This window comes from Kwoniella shandongensis, chromosome 14, assembly GCF_008629635.2.
Source record: "Kwoniella shandongensis chromosome 14, complete sequence".
Classification (NCBI taxonomy): domain Eukaryota; kingdom Fungi; phylum Basidiomycota; class Tremellomycetes; order Tremellales; family Cryptococcaceae; genus Kwoniella; species Kwoniella shandongensis.
This window is the reverse complement of record NC_089300.1, coordinates 207,245-224,962: the sequence shown is the minus strand read 5'-3', so window position 1 is coordinate 224,962 and position 17,718 is coordinate 207,245. Positions and strand designations below refer to the sequence as shown.

The window sequence follows — 17,718 nt, the reverse complement described above, 5'->3', positions numbered from 1 at the left end:
CCGTTCCGTGTAACGGTCGGTTGATACAACTTGGCATCACAACATCCTGTTTCCTTACGTCCTCAGCTGTTAGTGATACATTGCTAGAAGGTACAGAATCGATGAACCGCTTCATCTGTATGTCAGGTGATGCAGAACGAGTGTATTCGTGGTGTACAATTCTGCACACTCTACTGCTGCAGACCCGTTGGCGCTTTCCGGTAACTCATTGAATGCCTTCCGATCTCGCCAGACATGAAAATCACCCTCTACAGCTTAATTGCAACAGTATCACTCCCAGGACTTTGGTGACTATCACTAGCTATGCGTTGATTCATTGTGGAATCATCATACCTATGCCAAACCCGAAATCCGTTTGTCCGGCCGGATCCCGGTGTAGCGGAGTTCGCCGATAAACAACCCCCATCACTACTCCCAATGCAAGAGAGCGCTTGATCGTAACCGGGCTGACTTTATCTACCAACAACAATCAAGCTATCTCTCTTTCTTTCTTCATCTCACGATCTCCTCGCGTTACGACTTGGTGCTTCACTTCTGAGACGAGTTACACATTACGAGCTGCGATGGCACGATCACCGCCTCGTCACCCTGCCACAGTGACGTACGATACTGAACGACCTCTATCAACACCCCTCGATCCTCCAGACTTGGACGCGATACTTCGTTCTAAACGATCATGGCGATCCACCATCCTTTCCCTCGATTTCCCTCGTCCTGTCCAAACAGCGCTAACGTGTCTCAGTATAGCGCTGAGCGCGTTACAGGCGAATGGGGTGTATTGTTGGGGCACATATGGGCCTGTTGTTGTTAGGAAGTTGGAATTGGAGGGTACGGAGGGACAGACGATAGTCATTGGGTATGTCAATGATATCGCTCGTCTAACCAAACGGGGCGTCAAAGTCTGAGCTGATGAAATCTACTTTGTAACTTAGCGGAGTATTGGGCGTCTACCTTATGGCTGCACCGCTTGGATCAATAACAGATCGATATGGCCCAAGAGTGTAAGCTCGCAACTTCGGTTTTGACAGCGAAGGATTGAGCTGATCAGAAACTCGTGTACTTGTTAGTGGCTCACTACTATCCGCTGTTCTGAGCGCGATAGGCTATCTCTCGTTCTCTACGATATTGACAAGGTGTACTCCTGAAACACCATACGTCCATGTTTATCTCACTGTGGCTTACTTCCTCGTCGGAGCTGCAACGGTCGGGACGTACTTTGCCTGTCTGACATGTGGTGAGTTCGAGTTCGAGTTCGCGTTCAACGGTTTGCACTTCTCGTCTTCCGATCAGTTCGCTGACTCAGTTTGTGGTTCACCACAGCTACATTGTCATTCCCCAGCTTCCCGACCTTATCCCTCTCCCTTCCACTCTCACTTATCGGTCTATCCGCTCTTGTCCTATCGTCATTCTCGACCCTCCCCATCTTCATGTCAGATGGTGATCTCAACGCTGCAAAGTTCATCTATTTCCTCGGTATCCTCGCACCCGCTGTCAACTTGTTCGGCTTTTTGTTCATGCGTGTATTGCCTGAACCTCTTCCAGAGTCACTCAAGTTCGAAGGCGGAGGTGACGATCTGGATGAAGACCAAGATGAGGAAGCGGAAGAAGAGATGTCGAGGTCGATTGGACAGCTTTTGCATTTAGATGAACACACACCGCTGTTGATTGGTGGGCCGGAAGCGGCGAGAGAGGAGATTGAAGAGGGGAAGAATGAAATATGGGGAGTGAAAGAGTTGGTTGGCGATTGGAAGGGATTTTGGATCTTTGGGATTCTTTTGGCTCTTGTCATTGGACCGGTAAGCTAGTCCTCAGCTGGTACTCGACCAACGAGCAACAGCTGATTCTCGTATGGCGTATACAGGGCGAGATGGTCTTTTCGTCCATAGGATCTATCCTCACTTCTCTCTTACCATCGACAATCGACCTCCTCAACGCAAGTACCGACAACCCTCTGGCCTTACGGAACAAACACGTCTATCTCCTCTCCCTCTCATCCACAATCTCTCGTCTCGTCACGGGTCTCTTGGCAGATTACCTCTCTCCGCCGCTCACACATCTGCCGAATCCGAAACATCGGACCGACCCAACTGCTCCTACGCACGTATTCGTGAGGACAAAAAAGGTGAAATTGAGCAGATCGGCATTCATAGGGCTATGTTCGATCGTATTGAGTGCGGTGTTTGCGTATTGCGTGTTTGGACTAGAGGGAGAGAAGGGTTTGAGTGTGTTGAGCGGTGGTGTGGGTAGTATGTATGGGGCTCTGTTCACCTTGACAGTGAGTTTAGCCTTTAACTGTCGCACAGAGGAAGCGCCTCGAGCTGACGGGTGTGCAAATTCGTAGCCCGCCATCGTGTCGCATCATTTCGGACCGACCAATTTTGGTCTTGCATGGGGTATGATCTCATACTTTGCAGCTGTCGGCTCGGTAGTATATTCAGTGAGTCAGCCCTTCCACCTACCCACTTCCCACTTCCCACTTCCCACTTCCCCTCCCTGAAAAAGACTGAGGCGCTTGATCGACAATCTTCTGACTTCCGCTCTGCACTTTGTCGCAGTACCTCTACGCGCTACTCTCGACACCTGGGACAGAGACAGAATGTCATGGCACAGACTGTTTTCGAGCTACGTTCGCAGTTTGTGGTATATCGTGTTTGATAGGTGGTCTAGGCTTGACGCTATTAGGTCGACGTTGGAAAGTCTAGGTCTTACACCAGCACACCAGCGATGGTAGGGAAAGAGGTGTTGTAGATAACGATCCATACAATATCGTCAGGAGACGATAATGCGGGAGGAGGTTGTTGATTGGGTTGGTCTGTACGACTTTGATTAACATTATAGATCGTAGCTCTTTTGGTTGTTTTACTTTGATCGTTTCCATAGCATATCATATACGAAGAATACGATTGTTAGATCGCGCAGACTGTAGGTAGCTTATCCAACCAGCTCAAGACCGTACATGCTGTCAAACAGCTCTCCCAAGTCGGTGTTGCACATGCTATGCACCATTCAAGAGATCGTTGCATATCGTCAATAATCACAGAGTGATGCTAGATGCTCCTCAATTCCGTATACGTTAACCCCACTACAATCTACTTCGTTTCAGCAGGATTCGTACTGCTGGTCTTTGTCGCAGTCGCTGTGGGTGTCGATGCTGTCTTGCCTCTATTTGCCAACAACCCTTGGAACTGCGAATTGAGTCTCACATCAGCGGTCGTTCCGGAAGACCTCATCGGGCGTGGGCGTGTTCACTCACGAAGTTGTGCAGCGCTTCATTTGGCATAGCAGGAGCCGCTGATGAGCCACTAGGCGCAGGAGTAGTGGGTGACAAAGGTCCCGTTGTCCCCCGTGTCGATTCCTAAATACACCCACCGTACACATTGATCAGCACTCAACGAACCTCTGCTGATCTGTGTCGTGAAACGGCGCCACTCACCCTCCTGCTCAACCTTGCAAACTTCTCTTTGAGCTCTTCTCCCTTCTCCGCCCCCTCCATCTCCTTCATCACCTTCTCCACACCTGGTAGATTCAGACCCTCGCTACCTCCCATTGGACCGACCACTGTCGCAGCTGCATGTCGGAACGACTGTCTTGGATCTCTATTGGGGTCTTTTGTGAGGACATCGAGTTGACGTGAGAGGAAGGATTGTTCTGGCTCGGTCGTCGTTATTGTCCCAGAGAGATTTGTTGGCTAAGATCATCAGATAGATTGAGCATCAGTTCTGCTCCTTCCACATCTTGAAGCTAGAACATACTTTCGGACCTCGCTCTGTATCAGGTATCATCCCCACCCAGAGATCTTCCAATCCCTCTTCACCGTCCTCTGCGTCATCTCCGCCGTTCTTTCTTCCCAGACTGACTTCCCATGCTTTCCCAACTCGACTCGGATCGAAACCTTCTCTCAGAACGTTGATCTTGCCCCAACTGTCCCAGCCGGCGGGTACCATCACCGCGTCTCTATCAAGTACGTTCGCCCGGTGAGGGAAGGGGAAACGAGTGATCGCTGCGTGTGCGCTGGGGTCTGATGACGGCGGTGGCGTGTATAGCCGATGAAGGAGGTATGTGCGGAGGAGAGTGTATGTTGTCGGTTGGGTGGAAGCGGTGTAGAACAGTGATGCACCATCTGAAACGAGAGGTCAGTCGATGTCCGCGATGATATGGTCAACTGGCGTCATGCCCAAACTCACGAGCAAGACATATTGTTCGCAAGACTTGCTGGACCCAATCTGTCCGCTCCTCCCATCCACCTCCCTTCATCCCAATCTCATCCCCTACCGAGTCCATCAAGTCCGCTTTCGTACACACCACGATGATAGGTACGCCAGATCTGCAACGTAGCTCTCGCTCAGCTGCTTCATTCTCGCTTGGAGATAACAACTGAGCAATCTCAGCTCACCTATTCAGGGTCAAAGTCCCTTGTCCGAGCGGAAGAACCGCTCCCACACCCGTGTACGCTGTGGACATTCCTGCAGTTGAGGTGGATGAAGGCTCCACATAATGTTGGATGTGCGATTGTACTGTCCAAAGCAATCAGTCTCTATACTCTTTGCTCGTCAAGGATGAAGAAGTTCGACAATCCACGCACATCGTTCTCGAAGGTCGTCCGTTTCGCCCGGTTGAGCAGCCTGAGCAGCCCATTCATCTACCCACGATAACCAAGTCACTAGCTCGCCAACCTGTGCTCGTCGTATTAGCCTTCTGTGCGATAGCGTTTCACATCCCCTAATCTTGATTGTCCAGAAAAGCGTTAAGAGGGGGAAAGGAAGAGATAACGTACCATTGATGAAGGCTTTGTCCAGTCCAGGACAATCACCACAGCCGTATCCTACAAAAAGGAATCAGCCAGTAGTCCTAACGTCTTCCGCGGTTCGAGCGGTCACTTACGGAAAGTGACTTTGGAGGTAAAGCCGTAGGCACCAATCTTAACAGACTAGGATGTGATGAAGGTGGATAAAATATCGATAAGGGAGGTATGGAATCTACATGATGATTGCAGAAATACATCGAATCAGCTTCGTTTATCAACGACACCCCCTACTCCTAGGGGAGTAGCAGGTCTTGAGCCCTCTGTTCATATCATGGCATGGGACATACCTTCATCACCCTCGTTAATATCAACTACTTCGTAGCCCAATGCCAGACCCTTCCTCAACCCTTGAGCTCGGGCGGTGGCTCTATCATTCGGTCCTTTACGTCGTTTATTATTCACTTGAGATAGTTGCGAGAGCAAGTGTGTCCGACCATGATGTCTCTCGGCTGATACCAAACAGCACAGGTTGATTCCAGAGGAGGCACATTAAGAAATAAGACCAAGCGATGGGGGTTATGACAAGGAATCGAAGGTAAAGGGAGGAAAGTCGACGCACATCATTAGCTCATCATACCTCTCTGAAAGACAATGGTCCGCTTCACACTCACAAAGCAAGACCACATTCTTCCTCCCCAAACCCTTTTGTCGATCCGCACTCCCTAATATCTCAGTCCATAGACTTCCACCGCCTCCGCCATCGATTCCTGTACCCGAGCCCGTACGAGTCGTGGGAGAACGGCTCGGACCTGCTATTGTCGACATTGCCTTTCCACTCTCCAAGTAGGTGCTCCTTCAATAGTACCGCCTCAGCGTGTGATTGTTCGGGGCAGATGATTCCTTGTCAAAGGATGTGCGGTGCAGACTTATGCAGGGTATATTGACGGCTTGTATGAAGATTGTGGAACGGACGAAAAGTGGTCCGAGCTGAAGATGAATTGCAAAGTGTAGTGGACGTTGCAATTGTTGTTTCGAAACAGACGCGTCGCGTGGCACAATTTAGTAGTTTCATAGTAGTTATGCTACATCCCATCCACTTCCCATTCCTCCTCCTTCTCTTCGTCTCCCACATGCACTCTGCTGTTCCAGCAATGAAATGCACAACTAATTACAAGCGACCCTTCCTCTGCTCCGTCCTTCCAGACTTATAGATAACAATACCCCTCCTTCAATACCTCCTCCCTACCTAGTACCCATAATCGCCCTCGTATCCATATGCTCCTCCATCCTGTCCGTCCCAACCATATCCTTGTCCTGCAACTCCGTTCGCCATCGGGTAATACATCCCCTCTTCACCACCTCCATTGTACATCTGCGCTCCTCCTGTCGCTGCATTATACGGATTGTAATGTTGTGGGTAATACCCCGAATTCACATTAGCGTACGAAGGTGTCCCATCACCCTTTGCCAATTGTGATCCGGGTGCTGGAGCACGGATCGAGATCTTCTGACTAGGTCGAGCAGGGGCGAAGTAACCTCCCATCTGGCCTCCGTTCGCCATGGTATACGGGTTGGGCGATCCATTGAAAGGTGATCCTCGTCCGTCCACATAACCATTAACACCTGCTGTAGGAGCCGATTGGCCGTAGTACTGTTGAGGTGCCGGTCCTGAGAAGGAAACTCGGTTGGAATGTTGAGTCGGGTATTGGTTATACGAGCCTTGAACGTAGCCGGCTTGCTGTTGAGCAAGATAAGCTCTCGGCCCACCGTTGGGATAGTATTGCCTGGCCTGGCCGTTCTGCTCCGGCCTATTAGAAGGGTAGAATTCTGCTCCGGCGTCTGGATAGACAGCAGGACCAGATGATGCAGGCGGGAATTGACCTGCACTGCTGATTGAGCCGTTGTCACTTCCAGCAGCTAAAGGTGATGGATGAGACTGAGGAACAAAAACAGGGGCTGCCGCAGGACCGCCATTGAGATACGGCACACGGGACGAAGGAACGAAATCTGGTGTTTGAGATTTTGGTGGTTGAGCCATTACTGGTGGTGCAGGCGGAGGAACGGGTGAACTGTATAGTATTGCTTGGCCGCTCGATGAGATCTCCGGAGTCTTTATCAACGGAGCCTCCTTCGTTCCAACCTCGGAGGGTGCAGTTGAGGGACCGTCCACCTGGACAGATTTGTCAGAACCAGGGAGTTTGACGGTCACAGCATGTCCACTCTCCCCAAGTAAGGAGTCTGTATCGGGCTGTGTCGACTGTTCTTCGGCAGATTGAGTAGGTCGTTCAGCAGATACAGGTAGCGAGACAGGTTTCGTCGGAGCAGGGATTGAAGGTATGTTGACATTTGTTCGGCCGGATGTAGATTGGGGAGTAAGCAGTTCTACAGGCCGGAATGGCTGACCAAAGTGTCCGCCGCGAGCTGATACTACAATAAGCTGATATTCGTGAACATTATGAAGAGAATATAACTTACGGACAAAGCCACCTCTGCCTCTGGCCCGACCTCTGATGCCTCCTCTCAATACGCCGTTGACGACCTTCCTCTCCGATTCAGTCTGAATCGCTTCAAATGCTTCGTGGCCCCATTTCTTCTCCCTCGGCGGGGCTGCTACAGGTACCACTTGAGTTGGCTGCTCCTTCTTGGCGAGTTCCCTCTCTAATCTGTCCATCTCCAACAACGGTTCGTCGCCCTTCTCCTCTTCAGTCTCAACAGTCAACTCTGGTTTTGGCTCAGAAGGAGGCGGAGGCGGAGGTTGTCTCCCAGCGAACGGTGCTCCAGCAGGACCAGGACCGAAACCTCTACCCCTGCCTCTAAATCCGCCTCGCGCACCGCGTGGTGCCCCTCGTCCTCTCCAGTAGTCGCTCATCTGTCTCAGGCCGGTATACGCTCCCTCTCCCACTGGACCTGAGTCATATAGTCTCTGATCGTGGGTCCAGAACCCGCCAACACGGGGAGTGAACTTGGGATCTGTCGCTAATCGTTGTGTGTAGGCGTCACGATTGTTACCTCCGCGGGGTGGGCGAGCGTGATTAGGTAAAACGGAGCTGGATGAAGCAGTGGAGGTGAGTTCGGGCCTGCCGTTGGGAGGATCTTGACTAGAATCGGTCGAGGAAGGTTGGACAGCTGGATCTTGCAATGTGAGCTCGACAAGGGCTTCAACAAGAGGAGTGACAGCAGGAGTAGCAACGGACTTGGAAATCATCGAGATCAGTCTTTGCTCAGACAGGTTATACGGTGCGCTTACAGGTCCATCCAGCTTCTTTTTCCCTTTCCCCTTTCCCTTCTTGCCCTCTTCCTTCTGTTCTGACGCAGCACCAGTCGGAAGCGCACTGACACCCTTACTCGCTTCTTCTTTCTCCTTCCTCTTCGCTTCTTTCAACTCTGCTCTCTTTGCCTTTATCTTCTCCTTCTTCCTCTTCCTGTTCTCCTCGATTCTGGCCCTTTCTTCTTCTGTCAACTCTCTCGCGGGTCCTGCTGCCCCACCTCTACCTCTTCCTCTTCCTCTAGCTCCTTTCGCTCCCGCACCTCTTACTGATCCTGCTTCGCCGCGATTGAACTCGTCAAAGGTTAGTTCGGCGGTTTGTCCTTTATCGACAGCTTCTGTCCATCCGACAGGTGTGACATCCTCAAACTTTGATGTCCCAGGCTTTTTGGATGGGACCTCCTCATGGTCCTCGTCCTCTTCCTCGTCATCATCGTCGTCGAGTTCTGAAGCTGAACTCGCATCCGTCAAGCTGCCCTGCGAAGCTGCTTCGCCGTCCGATTCGACATCGGAGCCAGCGACTCTACGTCTAGGTCTGGCTTTGACTCGACGAGAAGGTTTCTTCGTCTTGCCTTTGGTCATATCGGGAGCGTTGGCAGATGACGTGGCGGCAGTAGGTGCGGAGGTCGATGCGATAGGAGCAGGAGGGGTTGGAAGAACAGCGGCAGGCTGTGTGGATGGTGAAGCGGAGGGATTGATGATTTGGTCCGGAGCTGAACTAGGAGCAGGGGTATCAGAAACTGGCGCAGCGGTGTTGGTATTGGCGTTGTCGGTCATCTGATCGGAGTGAGATGATATGTCAGTATGTTGTTGTTTGTTGATTAAGACGAGTGGCAAAGACTCACGATGAAGTCGTAACGTAAATTAGTTGTTGGAATCGATCTACATCGACGAGTCAGCACACTGGAACACTTGAGAAGCGGTCGGCCAAGAGCAAGAGAATAGGGAAGGGGACGTACGAGATATAATGCGATAAATTGAACGAGAACTTGTGATTTTGTTTACTTTTCTGATCGTGTATTCTGTGACATGAATCAACATCGGCTCCGAGTCCGGGTCATTCAAAGCTTCCTTGCCACCGTGCGTGTACTCAAACTCAAGCGCACACTTCGCAGGTGCGCCCCTCGTCGAGAGCAGAGCTATAGAGAGAAGAGAGATGACTCACAGGTAGCCAGGGATGCAGCGGTTGATCTATCTGTGTTTGGGTTTAAGTAAGACCGAGGAAGGATGTAAATGTAGATGCAAGTACTTACTGTACACGGTGGCGCGGTCGAGTGAGTGTGATGGTGATGCTAATTACGTTCGATTGAGATCTCCCTAAAGTGGGTGGGTTGAGTACATTTAATGCCTTTTTTGTCTTTTTTCGGTGGCAAATCGCACTTGTCCGAGTCTAGTGCGCAAGACAGCGAGTGAACAGAAAGTTGGGAACAACCTTACGAGACGTGCTGTACAATACTTGAAACAAGACAGAACTACATAGCCTGATAATAGTGATAGCTCCGAACGCAAGCGTTTTGCAGGAAGACAGTCTCCAGTCCTGCTGTAGCAACCCTTCATACATACATACCCACCCACACACACTCACCGAAGATACCTTCCCAAACTCCCTTTGTAGATTACTACGCCGTCCTCGGTCTTTCGCAAGATGCTTCGACGGCGGACGTGATCAAAGCGTGGAGACGATTAGTGTTGCTAGTGAGTGTTGCTTTTCATTCCCAGCTCGAGCTCTAGTCTTCACATAGCATGGCGTTCCATGTCATCATGACTCATCTTTGGACTATCTGTGTTCTACCTCTACCTCGAATTCGTCCTGATGATATGTCCGTAGCATCATCCAGACAAGAATCTCTCTTCATTTCCTCCAACCCATGCCTCATCCTCATACTCAAGCTCCAACAACAACTTTGACCCCAACATTAATGACAACGACCCCTCCGCCTTCGCGGAAAGTTCAACATCCGGCGCTAGAATACGTTCGATAAACGAAGCCAAATCAACCCTTACCGATCCTATCCTCTTACAAACCTACCTCGAGACGTATTCTTCTCAACTCGGCCAAAAGCAAGGGTATGAGGGGTACGTAATTAACAGCCAGAAAGAGAGAGACGGACCACATGTGTTTCGACATATCTCTTTGGACGAATTTACACCTCATCACTCTGATTCACCGTTTGTCGATTCTCTCGAAACACAAACAGAAGTCGACAGTACGGAAGACGAACTCGAGGCTCGCTGGTTCAGTCATCCATGTCGGTGTTCAGGTCGATTCGTCATCACCCTAGATCAGCTTGAAGAAGGAGTCGAAGTGGTTGGATGTGAAGGGTGTGGAGAGTGGGTCAAGGTGGGCTACGAGGTGGTAGAAGAGGATGGTGGGGATGAGGATGGGGAGCGATAACACGGAGTGGGTGTTGGGTAATGAGAGGGGAGTACGGGTGGTTTTGAACGAGTGTGGGCTCTAGATTGGGGGAGAACGTAAGCTTAGAAGCATAATACATCATACGTTGATCATGTTGTAACACTGCCATTGCACGAAAATGCATCGTTTCAGTCAATACTCGTCTTGCGAACAGCAGCAGCAGTATCTTGACTAATGTCAACACCAGCAGCTGTGTTCATGAAACTGATATCAATGGTGCATTTCGGTATCATATTACGACACCTGGTATATATGTATATGTTTATCCGTCTATTACTGGAGACGGTTTTCCACATATGACTACCTCATCTACTTCTACATCTAACATCTCTAATGATGTCCGTCGTCCGTCCGCCTCGTTTCCACTGTTCGTCAAAGACATTTCAATTATAATAATACCAAAACCCGAACCCAAACCAAACCAAAGGAATTACTGCTCTTTCTTCTCGGCACGTTGAGGGATTGGGTTTCCAGCTTCGTCGATCAGTCCCTTCTTCTTCATCATTCGGAGTGATTCGTGGATTGGGTCGAGCTCAGGTCGAGGTTCTCGGTATGACTCAAAGTAGTCGTCCGCCCATGTGAAGTACTACCGAAAGGAGTGATGTCAGCACAGTGATGAACATCCCTTGAATAGTGCGCGGTGCAACGAAAGGGGAAGTGTGTGGAATGCAAGTATAACTCACCTGGCCGTAGTTGCAAGTAAAGTACAGATGGTGCAGGGTGTGATGAGCTGGCGAGTTGATATATCTCTCGAGGAAATGACCCGAGATCATATCACCATCGTGGATGAGGATAGTCCAGAACTGGACGAACACGAATAGGCCGAGGTAGGCGAATTTGTGGAGAGGGAAGAGGAAGGGGAAGATACTGAGGGGGTAGGAGGGTTAGCTCGTGTCATGAGATGAAGGGATATGATTACTCACTGGTAAGGAAGTGATTGGGCGTAACCATCAACAGGGTGGAAAGCGAGAGCTGCGTAAGGTGTGGGCACTAAGAACAACGGTATATCAGCATTTGGCCAAGCACTGTATCAGCTAGGAGAGATCGTGACTCACCAATCCACTTGTGGTGGGGTTTGTGAACGTGTTTATAGATCAAAGGATGATGCTCCAATCTATGAACCCAGTAGATGGCGAAATCCGTGAAAGCCAAGAACATGAAAACGCTGACGATGAGATATGTCCATCCGTAATCTCCCACATTCTCATACAATTTCGAATGTCCTCTGATCTCTCCCAAGAACCAAGGGAGGGTCATGACGTCTATGACTGGAGCGGCGATCATTGATGATTTGATCTCTTTTCTGATTTGGTTTTTCAAGAATTTCGGGTGATGTTCGAGTCGTCGATCGTAGAAGATGAAATATGATATGGAACAGAAGAGGAAATACAGTGCGTAAGCACCTAATAACGCGATGAAGAATATCGATGTCGCCTGTCGTAACATCGAATCTCGAGGAAGTAAGGATGAAGTGCCCGGGGGGAGACGTGATGATGTTGGGTGGTAGGTGGTTGAGGTGGAGTATGTCTCCGAGAGCGAAGTGGCGTTCAGCAGCTCGGGCACAGAAGAGGGAATAGGAGGATGAGGGAGAAGATACGAGTAGACTCGGTCAAGGACATAGTCGTCCGCTAAGGAGAGTACGATGTCCATGTTGATGTGGTGTGGGTGGCGCAACTGTTGGTGGTGGTGGTACTAAGATAAATGGTTCGATCGATGTTGATGTTGAAATCCAAAAGGCAAAGTAGATTTATCGCCAGATTATCTCCTTGCTCTGATACACCGCAATTGTTGATATTGATGACAACAAACGTAGAAGTGGTTCGAGTATTCACAAGTCGTCGTCCCACTTTGGTTGCTCGGTGTTGTTTTGGTACGTGCCACTTTTGAGAGTTCGGCCGAGAGGAAAGGTTTCGCGTTTTGCTGTGGTGGTCGATATGTAGTGGCGTGACTTCAAGTTGCTATGTAAAGAGAGGAGAGAGTCGGAGTGGATGAAAGAGTGATTCGGAAGGATTAGGTATATGTTATGATTGTTGTGACAAGATAGATAGTGTCTGTCTGTTTGTTCTATAGAAAGGAGGTGTGGTGAAATTATTGATTGATTATTTTTATTTTTTCGTCGTACGAGAACTGCGTCGGTGAAACGAGCGTGTTGTTTGGTTTTGGTTTTTGTCTCTTTCGTTTTGGCTGACCAGTTGGATTTCAGCCACTATGAGTACGTGTTATATGATTGATCTTTGAATGTAGGTGTACGTGTATGAATGGATGTATGTATGAGAAAGAGAGTGCAGTAGGGGATAGTTGTCCATATACCCACCCATTTCACCACTCAAGCATAGCTCTTGACTAGTAAGCACTATACCACACCACCAATAACAAAAAAAAGGTGGAACGACGGTGGTACGATCAGGTTTGTTTTGTTTTCGCGTCCCTGAACCCTGAACAATTCCCACGTGCTGGTGCAACTTCAAACCCTAGAAATTAATGGTAAGCTTCCGGATCTCCCGGATTCCTCCGCGTCAATCAACTACGCACTACACGACAGCGCGTTTAATCACGAGAAAGGTAGGCAAATGCGTGTATTGTGCAAATCAGATAAGAAATGCTCTACTAAACAATGCCAAGCACATCCCTTCCCGTTCTCGTATCACTGCGAGTATCAGCCAGACATACACCTCTATACAGCGACAGGCTTGATGACGTGATTGTGACAATCTTGCATGAAAATATACTATACAAAGCTCTACCATTCCTATGTACATCCTCCTACCATGACCTAGAAGCCGCCCGCCAAAAGCTTCGCTGCTTGTCTCTCATCTAATCGCCTCGTCGGCCCTCTACCCACCGGTCCACCCCTCTGTCCCTGATTTGATCCTGGGAGTACCATACTCTGTGTCATTTGCGTCTGACCTCCTAATGGATCGAAAGTACCACCGCTCATCCCCGGGTTGGGTGCGTTCATAGTAGCGTGTTGAGATATTTGTGGTGGTAACGAACCGACAGATTGAGGTCTGGGATGACCATTCTGACCTGGCAGGAACATCGATTTGCTGGTATCCATCGTTGGTGGAGGTGGCGGTCGAGCAGACGAAGTACTGGGCGGTAATGGGGCTTGATATCCCCTTGGAGCAGATGAGGGGACCTGAGGTGGTTGTGAAGGCAAAGACGCAGACGCTCGAGTAGGGGTTGACTGAACAGAAAGAGGCGGAGGTGGCAGTGGACCCGCTACTCCAACCCTCGCCAGATCCGGTCGTAACGCCTCCAGCTCCCGCAACGTATGTTTGTGGTACATCACTGACATCCTCGCAGCTTCAAGCAAGGAGACGGCCACATCCTCGTGGGCATGTCGAGAGTGAGCTCGGAGAGCTTGGTGTAGATGAGCTGAGATCGCGCTGACTTTGCTCGATATGGCGGTCTCGAGGGCATTTGCCTGGCTTATCAGCTCTCATTCAACGTTGACTTGTACACACCTCTTGCATTTCGCTCAAAGCGTCGTCAACCTTCGCTTGGTTGATGCTCGAGCTACCCTTGAGCCGCTCGACATTACGTCGTTTGTTGATAGCTGCTTTGGTAGCTGTCTGCGAGTCTTCGAGCAGTTGCGTTCGTTGGGCCAGAGCGTCCTACATATCAGCGAGGGAATAGCCATTATGCGCTCACCTTGGCAGATCTAGCGTTCAGAGCTTGGTATCCTAATGAATCGCTGAGGGTGACGTTCTCGCTGGCAGCCTGAGGGAATGATATCAATTACCAGTACCGCGAAAACGTGCACCATACAGCTCACCTGAGCGCCCATCATTCCAGAAAGTTGTTCCCAAGTCCTGCCCATCTTTCTCTCCGCCGCAGCGAGGTGCATGTCAGACTCGACCGTTGAGAGACTGATCAATTTGGCTCCAACATCAGAGTTGGACACGGCAAGGGCTGAGTACAGGCAAGTCAGCTTGACCTTGACCCAGTCAGGAGTTTGTCGCTCAGCACCAAGGGCATCTTGACTCACCTCGTCTGGCCTTGCCAAGGTTCCCCACAGCAGCAGCAGCGCCGCCCCACCTCTCCTCCAGCTTCTCCACTGCCACCTTCGCAGATTGCAACTCATCGTCTTCGTCCAGCGGTCCTCTTCTTACAACTTTGGAGAGTGCTGCTGAGAATACGCCAGGAACGGCTGATGTTGAGGATGCATGACGACGTGCCGAGGGAGGCGGGACAGGGGAGTACTGTGCATGCACGCCAAGAACCCAAGTTAGCCAAGGAATGGATTCGTTGAAAGTGATATGGCGATATGACAACGCGAGATCACAGTGGTGGGAGGAGAACATGCGGTAAAGGAAGGGACCTACGCCAAAGTCTGACTCAATGAAACTTCGCAACTCGTCATCCTTGATCAAGACAGGATCCTCGCAGATCCTCGTAAACCATCTCTGAATGGCGATGCGGACCAGTCGATCGTCTGAACACCAATAACACAGGAATCATCAGTCCATCGTCCCAAAAAGCTCAAGGCATGATTGACGTGACATACCTTCTTCGTCTGTGACGGCAGAAGTAGAAGGGAGTGGTAGAGCGGGGATAATAGCTGTGGGCGGACGCGGAGGATTTAGCACGTCCAGACTCAGGAAGCAGTGACTGGAAAGGGAATGCAAGGGCTCACTCTGAGGACTGGTGAGCTGAGCTTGTTCGGCGAATCGAACAAATTCGACATAACTTCGTTGCATATTACGGTATAGAGTCGTGCGAAAGTTGGGCAAGTTTGTCTACAGACATCAAATCAAGTACTTATTTTGTCAGCGATATACACTTTCCACGCCCGACCAGACGAGCAAGAGTCGAAGGTATCGAATATGGGGGAATTGACAGGATGAGAATGTGGATGACTCTCACTCACACTCGCATCAAAACGAATCAACAGATCCTTCCTATTCCTTTCTAGTGCGCCAATCCTCACTCTCAAAAATGGTGCAGGAGCAACTATCGGCCCTCTGCCACCAGAACCAGATCCCGATCCGCTAGCATCAGACGCTTGGACAGGGGGCTGTACGAGACCCAAACCCGGTGCTCCGAATACCTTTGGTTCGCGAGCTGGTGGAGAAGGAGATCGTCTCTGAGGTTGAGGTAAAGCGTTCGTGGGCGTTTCAGGGGAATTGGACCATGATGGGTTGATATTGGATGATGCGAGTGGGTCCATGCTGACAATATACGATTGTAGATCGGTCGTGCACTATGCAGGAAGAGAGAAAACTCGTCGAGGTTGAGGTGGTCCGCATGTATAGGATATCGCGACTACTTGCATTGTCACTGACGCACAGACCGTAGTTGAGGTTGCGTTCGAAGCGGTGGCAACAACCAAGTGTGCTTGGCGCGCCTGATTACTATAGGTGCGGATGTGTGTCACCGCCGAGGCCCGCCCTCTATCTAATCTTCGGATCCGGAATGGGCTCGGCGTCCCTCCTTCTTTCTCGTTCGGAGACCGTACCTCGTGCAGTTCATCCACCTGTTCATTCTTTGTCATTCATATGATTTCATTGCGACGATGTAAGATATAAGATCCCGGCTCCGGATAAGATCACACTGCTCTATTGATCGAAACATACTTATCTCGCCGAGGATAACTGATTGATCGATGTGCGGGTCATATGAACTGACCGAGGACGCACTTGCCTCGGACTACTGATGCTCCCACAAAGGTATATAAGGAGGGTCGGAGGGAGGGTTGAAGAGTCTCAATCTCATCTTCCCAAACACTCACACAACGAGCACTACACTCCTAACCCATTCACTCAAGTCAAATTCTTACGAACACTTTTCGCTACACCTCACTATGTCAAGCATTCCCACCATCACCGTTGCCGGTAAACAAGTCGGTCGAGTTGGGTAAGTCTCATAGGGCTCCTATACTGGTGTATGACCTTGCTGACCTACCCAACCAGATATGGTCTCATGCAATTATCGACCGATTCAGCCAACGCTTCGAATGAGCAAGGCTCGCTCGCCGCGATGAAGTGAGTCCCGTCCTTCCTTCCTTCCTTTCTTCCTTCCTATCCCTTTTCCCTTCCTTGATATTGACACTGATCAATCGATCATCCATCGTGCAGAGCCGCCGCCGATGCCGGTGCGACATGTTGGTCCTCCGCTTCGTTTTACGGTCCGGACTACGCGAATATCCGATTGATCGCCAAATTCTTCGCCAAGTATCCAGAATACAAAGAAAAGATCGTACTCGTCATCAAGGGCGGATACGACGCTTCAACCTTCTCTAGCAGAGGTAAAGAGTGAGTCGACAAGTCGATCATCATTCAAGCTCTGTCTACCTCTTCGTCATATAGGGAGATAGCTGACATATTGTCTGTAGCATTGGTCATGTTCGACGGGAGATCAAAGAGATGCAAGCGATTTTGGGCGACAAATCGATCGATATTTTCCTCCTTGCCCGGTTAGAGTCGAGTGATGCCGTCGAAGAATCGTTCCAGAACCTTGTGACTTTACAAAAGGAGGGTTTGTTCAACGAGATTGGAGCGAGTGAGATCTCCGCTGCTTCGCTCGAGAGGGCCTCAAAGGTGAGTATCAGTGTCGGTGCGGAGTCGTCTCACTGCTCTCCTGCGCGTATTTAGACGTTGATGATTGATCACTACAGATCACACCCATCTCCCTTATCGAGAACGAGATCTCTCTCTTCGCCTACTCTTCCGAAATCCGAAAAGTGATCGCTTGGTCCGAAACCCACTCTGTCCCAATCTTCGCCTACTCTCCTCTCGGACGCGGTATGTTGACTGGCGCACTGAAGAAGGTCGACGACATAGCAGAAGGTAATATGCTTCGTATGTTCCCACAATTCCAAGGAGAAGCGTTCGAATCGAATGTCAGACTGGTAGAGAAGTTGGAGGAGATTGCCAAATCAAAGGGTATCCAGACGGGTGAATTGGCACTCGCTTGGCTTACTCAGCTCTCCGACTTTGTAAGTTAAGACAAACCTTCCTCTCATGTACGATGACAAGAAACTGGTAACTGACATTAGCATCGTCTCACACTCACAGATCATTCCTATCCCCGGTTCATCCAAAACCAGTAGGGTCATCTCCAACACTCAGGCTATCAACATCAAGTTGTCCACTTCCGAACTCGCCGAAATTCAGACGTTCCTCGACACGGAAGGAGTCAAGGGGGATAGGTATCCCGGGGTTTTCCAGAAAGAATTAGTGAGTTCGATTGGTCGTACCGCAGTTTCTCAATGGAAAGGTTGACTGATGAACGCTCGACACTTCAGATGGTCTGATCGTTGGTTGAGATGGATGACGGTTGTCGTAGATG

At 50.1% G+C, this 17,718-nt stretch overlaps 6 protein-coding genes across 6 annotated transcripts; 2 read left to right on the top strand and 4 right to left on the bottom strand.

Moving 5' to 3' along the window:
- Positions 1 to 101: 101 nt before the first annotated feature.
- Positions 102 to 2,702, top strand: CI109_107165 (uncharacterized protein; the record flags this gene model as incomplete). Its single annotated transcript, XM_032003622.2, has 8 exons — positions 102 to 117; positions 475 to 856; positions 933 to 1,001; positions 1,068 to 1,234; positions 1,321 to 1,796; positions 1,862 to 2,275; positions 2,342 to 2,437; positions 2,556 to 2,702. The coding sequence occupies 8 exons, from the start codon at positions 102 to 104 to the stop codon at positions 2,700 to 2,702; spliced, it is 1,767 nt and encodes a 588-aa protein (XP_031862035.2).
- A 387-nt stretch (positions 2,703 to 3,089) lies between these two features.
- CI109_107164 (uncharacterized protein) lies at positions 3,090 to 5,876 on the bottom strand (the record flags this gene model as incomplete). Its single annotated transcript, XM_032003621.2, has 12 exons — positions 3,090 to 3,185; positions 3,254 to 3,355; positions 3,434 to 3,688; positions 3,753 to 4,120; positions 4,185 to 4,324; positions 4,394 to 4,514; positions 4,583 to 4,673; positions 4,775 to 4,822; positions 4,882 to 4,976; positions 5,092 to 5,253; positions 5,416 to 5,597; positions 5,842 to 5,876. The coding sequence occupies 12 exons, from the start codon at positions 5,874 to 5,876 to the stop codon at positions 3,090 to 3,092; spliced, it is 1,695 nt and encodes a 564-aa protein (XP_031862034.2).
- A 114-nt stretch (positions 5,877 to 5,990) lies between these two features.
- Positions 5,991 to 8,786, bottom strand: CI109_107163 (uncharacterized protein; the record flags this gene model as incomplete). The annotated part of the gene is made up of 2 exons (XM_032003620.1): positions 5,991 to 7,165; positions 7,220 to 8,786. 2 exons carry the CDS (start codon positions 8,784 to 8,786, stop codon positions 5,991 to 5,993), a joined length of 2,742 nt encoding a protein of 913 aa, XP_031862033.1.
- Positions 8,787 to 10,855: 2,069 nt separating this feature from the next.
- On the bottom strand, positions 10,856 to 12,075 carry CI109_107162 (uncharacterized protein; the record flags this gene model as incomplete). The annotated part of the gene is made up of 4 exons (XM_032003619.1): positions 10,856 to 11,011; positions 11,109 to 11,292; positions 11,349 to 11,415; positions 11,481 to 12,075. 4 exons carry the CDS (start codon positions 12,073 to 12,075, stop codon positions 10,856 to 10,858), a joined length of 1,002 nt encoding a protein of 333 aa, XP_031862032.1.
- Positions 12,076 to 13,198: 1,123 nt separating this feature from the next.
- CI109_107161 (uncharacterized protein) lies at positions 13,199 to 15,598 on the bottom strand (the record flags this gene model as incomplete). Its single annotated transcript, XM_065967974.1, has 8 exons — positions 13,199 to 13,852; positions 14,080 to 14,148; positions 14,204 to 14,340; positions 14,417 to 14,630; positions 14,754 to 14,863; positions 14,936 to 14,989; positions 15,065 to 15,167; positions 15,299 to 15,598. 8 exons carry the CDS (start codon positions 15,596 to 15,598, stop codon positions 13,199 to 13,201), a joined length of 1,641 nt encoding a protein of 546 aa, XP_065824046.1.
- Positions 15,599 to 16,231: 633 nt separating this feature from the next.
- CI109_107160 (uncharacterized protein) lies at positions 16,232 to 17,683 on the top strand (the record flags this gene model as incomplete). The annotated part of the gene is made up of 7 exons (XM_032003617.1): positions 16,232 to 16,284; positions 16,341 to 16,412; positions 16,506 to 16,682; positions 16,763 to 16,967; positions 17,045 to 17,365; positions 17,445 to 17,606; positions 17,675 to 17,683. 7 exons carry the CDS (start codon positions 16,232 to 16,234, stop codon positions 17,681 to 17,683), a joined length of 999 nt encoding a protein of 332 aa, XP_031862030.1.
- Between the last annotated feature and the right edge of the window lie 35 nt (positions 17,684 to 17,718).